Below are 18,263 nucleotides of genomic sequence, written 5' to 3'. Positions count from 1 at the left end.
GTCACCTCGTCATGGTTGGACTCAGAACTTTTTGTTACTATTCTTTGTACTGTTACATGAAGGAGTAGTAATCACTTGAAAGTTATCATTTCAATCAGGAAGGTCTTTCCTAAACTTAACATAGTCGTCTAATGGCAGCTAGAATGAAGTGATTGGTTAATGGACAATGCTTCTCATCCTTACTGTCTGAGATGTGTCTCCTGTGTAGCTAAACTGCATAATGTAAAATTTAAAATGTCATTGAACAGAAGGGGTTGAGAGGCCAGGTGACTTTTTGTCGTGCCATCTTTGATGAAATCAGTAACTAAAACTTATCAACAGATAGACAGGAGTGTAATGGTTGTAGTGACTGAGTCGAATCATAATGGCAATGCGTTAAAGTCTCATAATGGGGACCACCTCACATAATCATCTAATACGGTATCATGCAGAGGACAGGTGGCATCTCTCCACAGTTTGCCTTACACATTAAATTAGTATTCACCTCTTTTTAACGACGGCTGCTACCGTCTGTGATGAACAGTGATGTCACAGTACTTAGCACGCGTATACCTTACCATCACTCTCACTGTTTCAGGAGTTGCATGAAGTGAACCAGGCGGTGCTTCAGACACTGGAGAGAGTAGAAAGACAACGCCCACGACACTGCCAGGATCTATTACTCGCAGGTGATAGTGGACGAGGTGTGCGGCAAATATACCCTTTCCCTGGGCAGCCTGACAACGTTGTCCGGGTATATTGCGACCACACCATTGATGGCGGCGGCTGGACTGTCATTCAGCACCGCACTAATGTCACCGTTCGTGAAGATTTTAACCGCAGTTGGGTGGAGTATCAGCTCGGGTTTGGTGATATGGAGAGTGAGTTCTGGCTGGGGTTGGACCTCTTGCACGCCCTCACCTCGTCCACACTGCAGGAACTGAGGATTGACCTGGCCGACTATGAGGGTGAGCAGCGCTGGGCCAAGTATGGCGTGTTCTACGTGGGTCCTCCTCAAGACAACTACCGGCTCAGTGTTGGCAGGTGACCGCTAGTATCACCAGTTACACTTTGAATTTACCATTGTATTTAACGTACCACCTAACTTGTTAGTCACATGGTTAGAGTTTGACATAACCACCTCCTATTCCTCACCCCGCACCCGACCAAATTATATTACGATATAAAATAATATGTAAAATGCATATATGTGAATTTTGATTTGCAAAAATAGGATTGGGTACAAAAATTGTCTAATGAATGTTTTTGGAAGTCCTGTAAAAGTGTGTTTTGAGATTTTATATGTTATTTTGCATGCAGGTACACAGGTGATGCTGGTGACGGCTTCGCCGCCAAGTTTCATCATGGAATGCAGTTCTCCACCCATGACGCTGATCACGACACAGACAACGAAGGCAGCTGTGGCACCAGGTAGTGTCTGTAACTGTCACTACTGCTCTCATGGTTACACAAAACTGGCACACTGTATTCAGGGAGAGCTGGAGCTCCCGTTTCATCAGCCCTCGGGACTAGGTCCCGACCATCCCCCTTTGCTGAACTTTTTCAGTGTCTCAGTAACACAGAGAGTAGACCAGCATGCTCTCCAATTCAAGTTTCTCCAACTATCAACACCAAATTACATGCACAGTACACACCACACTTCCTTTTCAAAATTTTCATAATGGCGTTGAATAACATAGCCTCCGAGTCCCCAGGGGGTGGGACCATAAATGCCCCCACCTTCAGCCCCTCTCCCGGTGACGACTCAAGGTGCCTGGAACCACTGCCTGACTCTCTTCTTCTTCCTTTCTGCAACATTCGTGGCCTTTCCTCCAACTTTCGCTCTGTTGAGCACCACCTCTCCTTCTCTAAACCTCACCTTCTTTTCCTAACTGAGACTCAGCTGTCTGAGGCAACTGACAGCAAACCCTTTTCTGTATCCTCCTACTTTCTCTATACTCATTTCAAAGCCAAAGGTGGCTGTTGTGTATATATATATATATATGCAACAACTTATCTTGCTCTCATGTTCCTGAACTCGATTCTTCTGAATTCTCTACTCTCTGGCTTCGGCTTTCCTGTCATTCTCTGACTAAATATGTCTATGCTGTTTACTTATCTCCTACCTCTACTATCAAAAATTCTTTGACTATCTTACTTCTACGATGGAACACATTCTATCCATCTCTCCTTTCTCTGAAATCTCCATTCTAGGAGAATTCAATGTTCACCACCACCTTTGGCTCTCCTCTCCCTTCACTGATCCACCTGGTGAACAAGCCTACACCTTTTCTATCCTTAATGACCTACAGCAGCTTGTACAGCACCCTACCCATATCCCTGACCGCCTTGGAGAGAGCTCCAACATACTTGACCTCTTCCTTACAACTAATCTTTCTGCTTACAGTGTTAATCTTTTCTCTCCGTTGGGCTCCTCCGATCATAACCTTATCACCTTAACCTGTCCTATTGCTCCGGTACGGCCTGTGAACCCTCCAAAAAAACATCGTCTCTGACACTTTGGAGCTGCGGATTGGGAGACCCTCAGGCAGTACTTCTTTGATTTTCCCTGGAATGATTATTGTTTTCATGGCCGGGAGCCATCTGAGTGTGCCTTGCGCATTACGGAGGTTATTCTCTCGGGCATGGAAGCATACATTCCTTTCTCATATCATTTAACTAACGCAAGAAAGCCTTGGTTTAATCACGCTTGTTCTAATGTTGTCCGCAACAAGGAGCCAACCCACCCCTGAATCACATCTTTTATACATTTCTGCCCGGAATCGTGCTAAGTCTGTTCTTCGCTCTGCTAAAAATAATTTCATCCGTACAAAATGCTCTCAACTCTCCAACTCGAACTCTTCCCGCTCCTTCTGGCACCTTGCCAAAAACCTTTCTAACAACTTTACCTCATCATCCTTCCCTCCTCTTTTCTACTCTGATGGCTCTGTAGCTATTTCTTCTACCAATAAAGCAGATCTCTTCGCTCAGACTTTCTCCTCATATTCCACCTTAGACGATTCCGGTGCTGTTCCTCCATCACTTCCCCCCTCAGACTTCCTCATGGCTAACATTAAAATTTCTTCAGCTGATGTATTTTCAGCCATTGCTGGCCTCAGTACTAATAAGGCATATGGGCCTGATGGAGTCCCTCCTGTTGTTCTCAAGAACTGTGCTTCTGTGCATACACCCTGCCTAGGCAAACTCTTTCGCCTTTGTCTGTCAACTTGTACCTTTCCTTCTTACTGGAAGTTTGCTCTCATTCAGCCAGTCCCAAAGAAGGGTGACCATTCCCAACCCGCTAACTATCGCCCAATTGCTTTAACATCCTGTATCTCAAAAGTTTTTGAGTCTATTCTTAATAGAAAAATTTTAAAGCATCTTTCCTATCACAACCTTCTTTCTGATCGTCAGTATGGGTTCCGTCAGGGACGCTCCACAGGCGACCTTCTCACCTACCTTTTAGACTCCTGGTCATCCTCCTTTCGGGACTTTGGCGAAAGCTTTGCCATTGCACTTGACATCTCAAAGGCTTTCGATCGAGTCTGGCATAAATCTTTAATTTTCAAACTGCCCTCTTACGGTTTCTATCCTTCTATCTGTGCCTTCACCTCTAGCTTCCTTTCTGGTCGTTCTATAGCCCCAGTTGTAGACGGCTATCGTTCATCTCCTAGATCTATTAACAGTGGTGTTCCTCAGGGCTCTGTCCTATCACCAACTCTCTTCCTTTTATTCATCAATGACCTTTGGACTTTGGCGAAAGCTTTGCCATTGCACTTGACATCTCAAAGGCTTTCGATCGAGTCTGGCATAAATCTTTAATTTTCAAACTGCCCTCTTACGGTTTCTATCCTTCTATCTGTGCCTTCACCTCTAGCTTCCTTTCTGGTCGTTCTATAGCCCCAGTTGTAGACGGCTATCGTTCATCTCCTAGATCTATTAACAGTGGTGTTCCTCAGGGCTCTGTCCTATCACCAACTCTCTTCCTTTTATTCATCAATGACCTTCTAAGCTGTACATCTAACCCTATCCACTCATACGCTGATGACTCCACCCTTCACCTTTCCATTCGATTCCCACAACGTCCATCTCAGCAGTTACTTCAACAGGCAAGGGATGAGGCTATGGCACACCTAATGTCTGACTTGGCTCGTATCTCTGACTGGGGTAAAAATAATCTGGTTGTTTTTAATGCATCAAAGAATCAGTTTTTGCACCTATCAACCCGACAAAATCTTCCACAGGTATACCCACTTATGTTTAATAATACTCAACTTAATCCTGCATCATCCTTGAACATGCTTGGGGTTTCATTTGCTCGGGACTTGTCTTGGAAAGATCATATTACATCTCTTGTAAAATCTGCTTCCAGGCGATTGGGTGTGCTAAGCCAACTCCGTTCCTTCTTTGCCCCTGCACAATTGTTGACTCTATACAGGGGTTTTATTCGCCCCTGTGTGGAGTACAACTCTCATGTGTGGGGAGGCTCCCCACACACAGCTCTTCTCAATAGGGTGGAGTCAAAAGCTTTTCGTCTCATTAACTCTCCCCCTCTTACTGACTCCCTTCAACCTCTGTCTCTTCGCTGCAATGTTGCATCTTTATCTCTTTTCTATCGCTACTTCAATGGTCACTGTTCCTCTGAACTGTCTGCATGCATTCCTTCACTTCTACGACGGGCGTGTAGCACCCGTCTAGCAGCAAACTCTCACCCCTTTCCTGTCCAACTCTCTAATGCAAGAGTTAACCGTTACTCCTAGTCCTTCATTTATGCAACAGGTCAACTCTGGAACCGTCTCCCTCTGTCTGTATTTCCTGCTTCCTATGATCTCGAGTCTTTCAAACGCAGTCTGTCCAGGCATCTCGAAATGAATGGATCTTGAATTTGGCTCTCTCTTGTATTTTGTTTTTCTCTTGAAAGGAACAGTTTTGCTGGCTCATGGCCTTTGGTTCCTTCTTCTTCACATAAAAAAAAAATACAGTAACACCACCAACATTTTGAATACAGCGTGTTTATTTAAGTCTGTAGTTTATGTATGTTTGAATAAGTTTATATTGGGAACTGCAATTATCCTATCCCTATCTTATCCCCGTTGCTTATCACAGGGATTAAAAAAAAAAAAAAAAAAAAAAAAACAGAAGAGAGCCTGTCAACGAATTACAAAGTGACAGGGACCACACATCTACTCACTCCTGATAAACCCTTGAAAATTCTCGATTTTTGGCAAACAATTATAATTATTTTCCAGCCCGCCAGGATGAACTTTATAGTTTTCTTAATTAGGTTCCTGTACATTTACGGCCAGGAATTGCGATCCACCCTCCCCCAGCCAACCCGTGTCGGTGGCAGAGTCGCATTCACGAGCACAGGAGTTGCCTACAATGTATTTCTGTTGAAAATATTCCTTCAGCTCAAGCCTTGTGCTAATGGATATAGCGGTACTAGTATCTACTCCGAGGTTTTGACTCTGATAACACAAATACATATCATATGCTGTTTAATAAATGTATCGTTTCTCTTCTATTAACAGGCCAGACAGCCGACAGAAAAGTGTGTATTTAGTTTCACATCTCGATTTCTTCTAGATCTGAACTCGCAGACACAATGAGTGAACAGATTCGAAGCATTCATTTGTTACCAGGAATGAGAGCCTGAGAGGGAGAATGGAGGGTGCCTGTGTATTTTGGAGAATGGGATGGGTTGGCTGGGTGGAGGCAGACAGGGGGTAAGAGGCCTTGCATTCTTCAATGCTCCATAAGAAAATACATGTCAATAATATCAATGTTCCTCCAATCACACACTAGCCCTTGCCTTGCTTTGTAATTCAGGGGCTATTTTATAAGGGCTACTCTAGGTAAAATAATGCATTAGGAGAGTAACAGCCTAATTTGTTTTAGCAGAAAGCTCTACTTAAGAAAGGAATTTGGCCCATTTTCAACGGAACGATATCCAGTGACTGAGTAAAACAACCTGGTATTAGCCAAACATCTACAGGTGATAACCAGAGAAAAAACCCACACCTTGGAATGCAGGGCAGTTGCCAGATATTACGCAACGTGCCTTAAGAAATGACAGGAAAAGTCAGGTGGCGTTACGCACAATGATATCCATGTTCCACTCTTCGACGACGCGTTCTCTTGTGATGAATAAACTCGTCTGTTGTCAGCAATGGAAAACCCCTGTTGCAATATAATGAGCATGATATTTACCCTTAATGCGTAAAATAGTCTGTTAGTAGCCGGAATAACACCCAATCTAACTCTTTGTCCGCCTTTTAAGAGTATTACAGTATTATCTGCCGTTAGACTGAGATAAACAGTGAAATTGCCATCTGTAGTGAAAGCAACTGTGCTGTGTGTGTGTGTGTGTGTGTGTGTGTGTGTGTGTGTGTGTGTGTGTGTGTGTGTGTGTGTGTGTGTGTGTGTGTGTGTGTGTGTGTGTGTGTGTGTGTGTGTGTGTGTGTGTGTAAGATTGCAAATCATCTGTCTAGTGGAGCATGGCTAGCGGGATGGTAGGCTGGTGCCTGGCTGGGTGAGTTGGTTGGTGTAGGATGATGGGTTGACAGGCGGGTTGGGTTGAGTGGGTGAGGTGGTTGTGGTGAGGTCACTGGGTTGGATAAGTGGGGTTGTTGGGTTGGTTATGTGAGGTGGGGTGAGGTGTGGTTGGGATGTTTAAGTGGGGTGGATGGGTGTCTACTTAGAGGACAAAGGCAGGAGATGGGTTTACGTTGTCCTAATGCTGAGACAGACTACAGTGAGTGAGCCTGATGTTATGTGCGTTGATGGGTGGGTGTGCAGGTGGATGGGTGGTTAGGAGAAAATTGACCCAATGTAATAGGTCATTTGAGGTAATAGGTCCAAACTGGGAATAGGTCAGTGTGTGGAAAATAGTTCCTTAAGGGATATTACTCGGAAATCGTGTCGAAGTAGGTATTTAGGTTCTGTGGGTTTTAATAGGTTCATAGTGAAATACGTCCACTTTTTAAGAGGTATGTGTTTGAAATGCACACTAATCAGTGTGGAGTAAATGTTCTTTTGTGAAAATAGGCCCATGGGGAAAATAGGCTAATTATGGAAAATATATGCATGGGTGTAGTATATATTCATGTTAGAAATGTACAGTACGTCCATGCAGAGGTCCTATGTCCGTGGAGAAAATTGGTCCATGGGGAGAAAACAGAGCACTGGAGCAAAACAGGGTCATGGGAAAATGGGTTCGTGTAGGAAGGTAGGTGCATTTGGAAAATTAGGTCATGAGGGAGAACAGCTCCATATGAGAATCTGGTTCAAGCAAGGGAATGATATCCAATGAGAAAAATAGGTCCATGGGGTGAAAATAGGTCCAAAGGGGGAAAATATGCAGTGAAAGAGATTACCCATAGATGTAGTCGGGAATGAACTTATGTGTTTATAACTCTAAAAGGTGTTATAACTCTTTCACGGGGATGAATCTTGTATAATTCAGTAATGTCGCTGCTATATAATTTTATTCAGCATAACGTACTTCTCCATGGGGATGAATTATGTCCATGTGCAGAAATAGGTCCATGGGGAAAATGCGTCTGATAGTGAATAAGGTCACATCTCTCATCCAGTTCTAGTCAAATGCAAAATCCACTTTCTGCGGAGGGTCTGCTTGAATCGTGGCAGTGTAGGCTAACCGTCCTGGGCTGGGTTCCATATCATTTGGGGGTAGGCATTTAAAACTGTGCTGTAGAATGTTCTGTCATATGTTCCTTACATATCTGCACCCTGCCGAAAGTCACTAGAGAATATGTAGACTCCCTCACAGACACAGCTAATCCAGTAAAACAAACTTCTCATTTTTCACTCAAAAATCTTTCTAGACCTATGCTCGTCCATGAAGCACTGTATGGGGACGGGCCACTTTTCCCAAGATAGATTCTGGTGTTCCTCGGAGCTATGGCACAGTTGCCATTTAGCACTCGTAAAACACGGTTTGTGCACATAGCATAGTTGTCCCACCCATGCCAGGGGTGTGCAGACCGGCCGCAACAGTTCATACATACTCGCACGTAGTCTTGCCATCAGAATGACGTACAAAATGGCCGATTATATTCCTTTGGGATCGGTTTGTGAAAGGTAAGCTCCTAATTTATACTACACACCCTATCACCCCTATATTAACCGCCTTCCTAATATTGTCCTCCTAACCTACACATTACTTAATGTAATCTTGTTATCTGTACCACCTTAACTTTACCACATTCTTTACATAACCTTACTAACCATACTGTCTATCCATTCATCCATTATTCACTTTGATATTGCCCCTTCAGGGGCGTAGAGGTCCTTCATTAGGCTTTTTTAGCCCAGACATTTAAGACGAGCGTGACCGGCCACTTGGTCTCGAGCAGCATTTTGTGATCAAAAAACCTCTACCGCTCTTGGAACTGAAACCTGGTGGGTGACATCAGGTTGGAGAGCTTTAGCCCCGTGGAGTGCAAGTACCCTCTCATGTCTTTAATTCCAGCTACCCCCATACAATTATTATTATCTGAGGGCAATGTTTGCCCTCCATTGGGTCAGAGCCTATCTTGAATTAACCATTAAGAGGGCAATACAGACTTTACTAGTGATGCTATCTTAGATTCTAAGGAAGAACTAGATGGAATAAATTGGTATTGGGGTCTTAGTGAGGTCACATAACCAGCTGAAACATCGAGAGAATGATCTGATGGTCACATAATGTGCCACAGAGACACACACGAAAAGAATGTACAGTCGGGGAAGAAAGAAGCTGGACACAATTGGCGGCCTCTGGCAACAACTCCTATAGTAAACACGTAGGTGGTAGCGGATATGCATGAATGAAGGGGTAACGTTTGTATCGAAGTGTGTGATTGGTCGGCACACCACCGTCTGTCATTGCCATGTAGTCAAATATTGGAGAGGGTTTTGAGTATGAATACGCTATGTGGTAGATGTAATAGATATTCACGCTGTGTCATAGGACATATAATATCTTAATTTGACAGTTGATTAGCTGTATTGATTAATGTCACTCATATTTAAGGCACTGTGCAGCTGAAAGTATTTGTGGAGTCAAAGGCATTTGTCTTCAGAGTTGGTTCATTATGAGACCGAAGCCTCAGATCCTTGAATAAATTATAATTACTATCAAGTGCAATACGTAATTTATTAGCGAGTTCGTTTGTATGCTTCATTAACGAATATGTCGTTGAAATACAACGTTGGTTCTGATAATCTTTATGACTTTGCTACGTTCTGAGTCAGTAGAAACGTTCCTTCCATGAACGTGAACAGAGCTTCATTGAGCACCATCCCTTACCGTGCAGGGGGTGGGAGGAACCGTGAACACAAGCACGATTTATTAGTTTCTTCATTCAACTGCTAATGAAAAACTACTATGCAATTGCTAAACAAATGTTTGCTCCGTCCATGATAACAAGAGACTGCTCCCTGATAAGACAGATACCTCTGATACTGAAAACATTCCTTTTAGGTGATGTCCATCACACGTTTTCCCTCTCGAGTTGAGGTGGTGAGTTGGTAGGGTGAAGTATGGCCTTTTCAACGGCACTTCTGTCGCGACTGTTTCGCCCTACAACCTCTCTACGAACTAGCCTCACATGAGCATCCCCTCCAAGCTAGCCTCACACGAGCACTTTCCTCCGGCATTCTCTTCCCTCACCTAGCCCAACCTTTCACATTAGCAACATGTCAAGATGATTCCTAACATCCAGTTCAGTCACAGAGCATGGCATGGTTTGCGTGCATGTTTCAGTGTTTATATGTATGTGTGATTAGTTATAACTGAAATATAAGAAACCATGTTATGATATTTTTAATTGGAACCTTTTTGTCATATTCGGACCAGCACAGATTTACAGGTGAATAAACTTCCCCTTTACCATACTGATGAATCCAAATGAAGGCCAACAAGTGAACTGTAGCTACATGATGGATTAAAGCAGGTCATTAGACTATAATCCGAGATATATCGCACCATAACAAATCGGAAACCAATGTTGTAATAATTAAGGTAGAGCACGATTCCAAAGTTCGTGCAGAGGGCTGATGGCTCAGCACCATAACTGTGTGGAGTATTTATAAATCTTTTGTTTCGTGTTATCCGCATCATTCCCTGCAAACTACTGCTCGACGTTTATCACAATATCAATCCAACTGGTGTAGGAAGGCAATAATTCCTAATAATTACTCGTGCGTATCCTTTTTATGCTTCTACTGCGCCTGTTCTGTCCTCTGATACAAGGTGAATGCACACTCCCTTCAGTCTCTTGACTTGCTAGCTTCATATTACCTCAATCTATTATGGTATGAAAAGAATGTGACCTATCATGAGTGAAGCACAATAAATGTTGTAGGACCCATAGACGTCATTTTCATGAACATAATTAAAAGAATCACACATAAGGCAATGCGATGATGTTAAAATCAATAGTTACAAGAATATAAGCTAAACATAGAAGTCAAGTGTAATACTGCAGCTCATTACTGCATCACTGGAAATACTCGTTTGTTGGTAACCTTATCCTTATCACCTTTATTCTTTGCCAGTCCTTACTGAAGGCGGATTGTTCCAAGGTATCAGCAAAATCGTCTACCGTTAAGCATATCAGTATATTAAACCTTTTGCTAGTTCAGTTGTAAGCTTATGAATATATTATGGAGAAGATGCTTCGAATGTAAAGGTTTTTGCATGCTATATTATACGAGTGAAAAAGAATTTACTGTAATCCGTGTGTGGCACTTGTACTCAATGCATCACAAATTTAATATTTATTGGGAAAGACATTGTGTGTGCTAAATGGAATTACCGTAATTTCAGTAACATGCTCAAGCTTACGTCACCTTTCATTTAGTGCTTAGGGCTTTACCGCACGTGACTAGTAATTACCAGCGAGATAGCAAACATGGCATTGTTTTCAGTTTGTCTGTCTGTGTGTGTATCTGTTAGCATGATAACTTTGCAACCGCTCAAAATACCATCACAAAATTATACAGGTGTGTAGTAGGGATGAAAATCTCCTACGAGTTCGGAATTGGAGAAATTAAGTCAAGGTCCGTGGGTCTGTTAGCACGATAACTTCGCAACCCCTCAGGATATCATAAAAAAAAAAATACAGGTGTGTAATAAGGATGAAAATCTCCTACGAGTTCGAAATTGGTGGTAGTAGGTCAAGGTCAAGGTCATATTCAGAGCCGGGCTAGATATGTATAGGCTCGCGGATGGTGTGATTCCTCCTTACGGGGGGCCACTTGTTTACTCAAGCACCAAACACATCACATGAAGAAAACTCGCAGCGAAAGAGTTAGCCATAAATATGCAAGGATGCCCTATAAAGGAACTAGAATCGTGTAGCGTTAGTTAGTATAATACGCTGACATACTCATCAGGTCTTTTGAGTGAATTATATTGTGTGAATAAATGGTATCACCTGATAACATGTAACCTATGAGTGTGGACATCTTCACTAACTTGAAAAAGCACTCACCATAAAATTAGTTAATTTGAATCTCCTTGATTTGAACTGTGGGGCAAAAGATCATTACTTAACGTGCAAATTCTGTGACTGAACTGGATGTTAGGAATCATCTTGACATGTTGCTAATGTGAAAGGTTGGGCTAGGTGAGGGAAGAGAATGCCGGAGGAAAGTGCTCGTGTGAGGCTAGCTTGGAGGGGATGCTCATGTGAGGCTAGTTCGTAGAGAGGTTGTAGGGCGAAACAGTCGCGACAGAAGTGCCGTTGAAAAGGCCATACTTCACCCTACCAACTCACCACCTCAACTCGAGAGGGAAAACGTGTGATGGACATCACCTAAAAGGAATGTTTTCAGTATCAGAGGTATCTGTCTTATCAGGGAGCAGTCTCTTGTTATCATGGACGGAGCAAACATTTGTTTAGCAATTGCATAGTAGTTTTTCATTAGCAGTTGAATGAAAAAACTTATAAATCGTGCGTGTGTTCACGGTTCCTCCCACCCCCTGCACGGTAAGGGATGGTGCTCAATGAAGCTCTGTTCACGTTCATGGAAGGAACGTTTCTACTGACTCAGAACGTAGCAAAGTCATAAAGATTATCAGAACTAATGTTGTATTTCAACGACATATTCGTTAATGAACCATACAAACGAACTCGCCAATAAATTATGTATTGCGCTTGATAATAATTATGATTTATTCAAGGATCTGAAGACAGATGCTTTTGACCCCACAAATACTTTCAGCTGCACAGTGCCTTAAATATGAGTGACATTAATCAATACAGCTAATCAACTGTCAAATTAAGATATTATATGTCCTATGACACAGCGTGAATATCTATTATATCTACCACATAGTGTATTCATACTCAAAACCCTCTCCAATATTTGACTACATGGCAATGACAGACGGTGGTGTGCCGACCAATCACACACTTCGATACAAACGTTACCCCTCCATTCATACATATCCGCTACCACCTACGTGTTTACTATAGGAGTTGTTGCCAGAGGCCGCCAATTGTGTCCAGCTTCTTTCTTCCCCGACTGTACATGGTGTAGGATTTCTGGCCAAAAAAATGAGGGTAACAGGGAAGAATTCTTCAGTATAAATGGAACAGCAGTGGGACTAATAATAAAACTGAACAAAAGGTATCAGATGAAGTTGATTCAGATCTGTGCGCCAACATAAGCTTGTAATGATGAAGAAGAAGAGAAAATTATGAAGATGTCGAGGAAGCATTGAATAAATACAAAGCCCAGTATGCATAAGTGATGAGAGACTGCAGCAGGGCAGTTTGGACGGGATGTTCGAAATGTAAGAGGCGAAATGTTAGTAGCATTTGTTGAAAAGAACAATCTTAGGGTGTAACAACTAAAAAATGTGTAGCCAATATTGTGCCGGGAATAGAACCCGGGACTCTTTAGATACGAGCCAGGCAGCTGTATGAAGTGGGCTTAGAGGGGACCAAAATAATGATGAAACAAAGAATGAGTTGGATTTCATTCTCAGTGATAAATCACATACTAGTACAGTGAAAATCGTAACTGCACTGAAGAGAGTAAATATATAGAGCGACCACACAACAGACTAGTGAGATATCGGGGAATATTATATCTCAGAAGAGAATGGGTGAGGTTAAAACTGAAGGAAACAGCCAAACCTTGAAGTACTGAGAGAGAATGCGGCAGAAACTAGTTTGTAAATTCAGAATAATTCCTCGTAGTACGGTAGATGAATGAAATACAGACACAAAGCAAAGGAATTAAAACTTCACAGGAATAGCAAGCGAAACAGTTCCAGAAGTGGGAGGAAGGAAACACTGAAACAACAAAAACAACAGCGTCTCAAAGAGCATAAAGGAACTTTTAAAGAAAGAAGGAACATTATTGTAAAGACAATGAGAGATTACCCTGAAGCAGCTGAACTAAAAAAAAGAAAAAATCAGCAAGACGTAAAATGAAGACACTCGAAAGTTTAACGTGAAAAGAAATGAAGAAACTTTAAAGAATGATGCCTGAAATCAACCAAACTACAGCTTGATATAGGAAGAAACCAGATGCTTGCGCTACAGACCCTAAGCGAGAAGTAACAAACAACAGAAATGAAGTGGTTAGAATAACAAAAGAATTTTATGCAAAACATTACAGCAGTAGTACCGTGATCGGAGTTAGTTTAGGCTGGAGAAACAGTGGGTACAGTAATCCTCAGCGTCACATAAGACGAGGTAGAGAAGTCTTTGAGAGGGATGAAGTAGAGGTAATTTAAGAGATGGTGATGGTCACAACGCGAATCTTAGTAAGACTGCAGACGATTTTACACTGAAAGAACTAGAAAAGTTATTTACAGAATGTTTAGAAGTCAGAGCTGCAGCCAGGTCCTGGAACAATACGTCTGTTATTCTGCTATATACACCAAAAGGTAACATCAACGACCTAAATAAAACTACGGTCCACTTAGTCTTCTCCCTGGTGTGTAGGCTTTTCACAAAAGTCCTGTCATACCAAATCAGTCCTACCCAAGATGTAAACCAGCCAGAAGAACACGCAAGATTTCGTGGTGATTGCTCAACAGCTGATCACAATCAAGCTGATATACAGATGAATAAGAAAACTTCAGAATATGGCATTTGTTGAGTATGAGAAGGAACTGATTCTGCTGAAACAGCTGCAGGGATGAGAACAATTATAGGACAAGGTGTAGTGGAAACATTAAATTACAAGAAGATATTTGTAAAGACATCACTGCGTTCATAAAGCTCCAGCCTATAACAAACAAATAATTATCTACCGATATATATATATATATATATATATATATATATATATATATATATATATATATATATATATATATATATATATGTATATATATATATATATATATATATATATATATATATATATATATATATATATATATATATATATATATATATATATATATATATATATATATTGCCAGACGCCTTCATCCCGTAAGGGATGGCCACAAACAAATCGCCTCCATGTCGCCCTTTCCCCCGCCGTTTCACTGCCCTGCTCCCAGCTTACACCTCCTCCTTCATATACCTCTCCACTCCATTCCTCTATCTCATCCGTGGCCTTACCCTCCCTCTCCCTCCCTCCACCTCACTCACATACACTCTCCTCGTTAGTCTCTCACTCTCCTTCCTCTCCATATGGCCAAACCACCTCAGTGTGTTTCTTCTAACGCTTCCTATCACATCCACATCCACACCGCAACGATCCATCACTGCCTCATTTGTCAGTCTGTCTCTCCATGTGACTCCACATGCTCCTCTCAAATAACTCATTTCCACTGCTCTCACTCTTGACTTGTGTCCCTCCAGTAAGATCCAAACTTCATATCCATACGTTAGAGTTGGTATCACAATTCTGACATGTAGTAACTTTTTAACTTCCATGCTCACTTCCCAGTTTCTTATCGAGTAACCAGCAACCATGTAGAGGTGTGCGGTACGTAGGAGGACTACTGGGCCTTGAAAGCAGGCTGTGAAGCCTATGCCCAGAGTCGGACAAAAAAAAAAAAAAAAAAAAAAAAAAAAAAAAAAAAAAAACTTTCTTCCTTGTTGTATCCTTTCAAGCACTTCACCCTCTAAACTTCCATCCTTACTTATCACACTACCCAAGTACTTAAAAGCACTCACATTTTCCAATTCCTTCTCATCCAACCTCAACTTCACTACTCCCGAAGACCATAACTTCATTCTTCCCTACATTCACCTTTAGATTCCGTTTCTTACACACTCTTCTAAACTCATCCACCAAGCCTTGCAGCTCCCCTTCGTCTTCACTTAACAACACAGTATCGTCTACAAACAACAGTACAGGGAGCTTCCAAACACTGCCCTCTCTCATTAGGGCCGCTCCAACATCCACTGCCCTACCTTGTATCTCTTTTATAACCCCATCCATATACAGATTGAACAACCATGGAGACATGACAAATCCCTGTTTCAATCCAACCTACATTTAGAAAAATTCGCTCAGTTCACTATCCACACGCACTACAGCCTTAGCACCCTCATACATACTCTTTACGGCATTCAACAACTTCCCATTTACTCCATATATTCTTAACATTTTCCACATTCCTTGTCTATCCACCCAGTCATATGCTTTCTCCAAATCCATGAAGACCACATACAACTTCTTTCCCTTCTCTGGAAACTTTTCTACTAAAGATCTAAGAATGAATATCTGATCTACACAAGCTCTTCCCTTCTTAAAACCTCCCTGTTCTTCTCCAACTAATTCCTCTGTTTTTTCCTAATTCTGTCAGTAAGTATCCTACCATACACTTTTCCTATTACACTAAGAAGACAAATGCCCCTATGATTACCACATACTTCATTTTCCCCTTTCCCTTTGTACAGGGGAATGATTATACCTGACTTCCAATCCTCCGGGACTCTACTTCCTCCCAGGCCAATCTGCACATCTTCCACATCCATTCTACCACTATCTCTCCCCCATGCATCAGCATTTCACCACACACTCCATCAATTCCTGGAGCTTTCCCCATTTTATCTTTCTTCATTGCTTCCACAACTTCCATCCTACTGATTTCTTCCTCTCTTCTCACCTCCCTCCTTCTCCCAGCCATTCCCCAGCCATTTATACCCGCATTACTTTCATTCTCTCTCTCTCTCTCTCTCTCTCTCTCTCTCTCTCTCTCGCTCGCTCGCTCGCTTCCTCTCTCTTTATAGATAGATAGATAGATAGACAGATAGATAAGGATAGGAATGGGTGGGAGGGAAAATTGGAAAAAGATTAAGTTCTTTATTCCTCGGAACGTGGAATGTAAAGGGAGCGAATGATGCTCTGAAAGAGAGATTGTCCAGGTGCTTGAGGGTGCGAAAGTTGATGTATGCGGAATAACTGAAACGAAATGGAGACGTGAGAGTGTGAGAGAATGTGTGTATGGATGGGGTATATGTGCAGGAGTAGGTGAGAATGAGAGGGCAAAAGAAGGAGTACGTATAGTTGTGAGTAAAAGATGGAAGAAGAGCATAAGAGAGTATGGATCAGTTGGGTCAAGGATTGTGTGGGTAAGATTGAAAGTTGGAATACAAATGTGGGCGATTGTGTGTGTGTATGCGCCAACGCAAGATCGTACAAGGAGAGTGAGGGAAGAGTTCGGACAAATGTGGAGGTGTGCATGGACAAGTTTGGAAGGAATGAGAGAGTGTTTTTGATCGGCGATATGAATGGTAAAGTAGGGAATGTGAAGGTGGATGGAATAGTTGGTGAGTGGGGGGTACCTGCTGAGATAGATGAGAATGGCAGTGCGTTAGTGGACATTTGTGCCGGGAGGGGGTTGGTGATAGCCAATACCCTCTTCAGGCACAAAATGATCCACCGGTATACATCGCGAGTGATGAGAAGGGTGGGTGGTGAACTGAATGAAAGGAAGGCAATGATTGATTATGTGTGTGTGGATGAAAGGATGCGAAAATGTGTAATGGATGCAAGAGCTTATAGAGGTTGGGGAAGAGGACTTTCTGACCACTACTTTGTTGTGGCCAGAATCAAGGTACAATTAGGATGGAGAAATAGAAGAAGGGAAGGACGGGAAGAAGGAGTATTTGCAAGGAGAGTGGAAAGGTTACAAGAGGATGAGAAAAAGGCAGAGCATAAGAGAGAAATGGACGAACGATTAGGCAAATATGAATTGGAGCAGATAGGGGACGTGGAAGGTGTGTGCAGGATATTTACAGAAGAAATATGTGCAGCATGCGATGTGGTGTGTGGGATGAAGAGAAGATGGAGGGGTGTGCAAGGAACAGCGTGGTGGAATGAAGAGGTGAGACAGGCTGTGCCACAAAAGAAGAAAGCATACAATGAATGGATGAGAAATAGGGGCGTGGAAGAAGTTGAGAGGTGGAAGAGAAAATTATATGTAGAAAGAAAGAGAGAAGTGAAAAGATTAGTAAGAGAGAGTAAGAAGAGAGCGGATGAGGAATTTGGAAGGAACTTGAGTGTAAAGTGGAGGGATTGTAAGAAAATGTTCTGGAAAGAGGTGAAAAGAGTAAGCCAGGGTGGAGGTGAAGTTAGCAGGGGAGTGAAAGAATAATGGTAGATTACTGGTGGAGAAGGGAGAAAAAGTCAGCGATGGAGAGAACACTTTAAGGAATTGTTGAACGTAGAGGATGGAAGTAATGCGAGTATAAGTGGCTGGGGAATGGCTGGGAGAAGGAGGGAGGTGAGAAGACAGGAAGAAATCAGTAGGATAGAAGTTGTGGAAGCAATGAAGAAAGTTAAATTGGGGAAAGCCCCAGGAATTGATGGAGTGTGTGGTGAAATGCTGAAGCATGGGGGAGAGATAGTAGTAGAATGGATGTGGAAGATGTGCAGATTGGCCTGGGAGGAAGGTAGAGTCCCGGAGGATTGGAAGTCAGGTATAATTATTCCCTTGTACAAAGAAAAAGGGGAAAAAGAAGTGTGTGGTAATCATAGGGGCATTTGTCTTCTTTGTATAATAGGAAAAGTGTATGGTAGGATACTTATTGACAGAGTTAGAGAAAGAACAGAGGAATTAGTTGGAGAAGAACAGGGAAGCTTTAGGAAGGGAAGAGGTTGTGTAGATCAGATATTCATTCTTAGATCTTTAGTGGAAAAGTTTCTAGAGAAGAGAAAGAAGTTGCATGCGGCTTTCATGGATTTGGAGAAAGCATATGACAGGGTGGATAGACAAGGATTGTGGAAAGCATTAAGAATATATGGAGTAGATGAGAAGTTGCTGAATGCTGTGAAGAGTATGTATGATG

At 42.2% G+C, this 18,263-nt stretch overlaps 1 protein-coding gene across 1 annotated transcript in view; it reads left to right on the top strand.

Annotated features, from left to right (window-relative positions):
* LOC145401988 (ryncolin-1-like) overlaps nt 1–18,263 on the top strand; it is an 82,299-nt gene that overhangs the window by 38,580 nt on the left and 25,456 nt on the right. Inside the window, exons 2-3 of the mRNA XM_080274090.1 lie at nt 578–1,023; nt 1,300–1,410. Coding sequence (XP_080130216.1) covers nt 578–1,023; nt 1,300–1,410 — 557 coding nt within the window. The remainder of the gene's footprint in view (nt 1–577; nt 1,024–1,299; nt 1,411–18,263) is intronic.

This window comes from Coenobita brevimanus, chromosome 57 (assembly GCF_032717465.1).
Source record: "Coenobita brevimanus isolate Jiangsu-jjx chromosome 57, ASM3271746v2, whole genome shotgun sequence".
In the NCBI taxonomy this organism is placed as follows: domain Eukaryota; kingdom Metazoa; phylum Arthropoda; class Malacostraca; order Decapoda; family Coenobitidae; genus Coenobita; species Coenobita brevimanus.
Note: the sequence above shows the minus strand (reverse complement) of the source record. Positions and strands in the feature narration are given on the sequence as shown.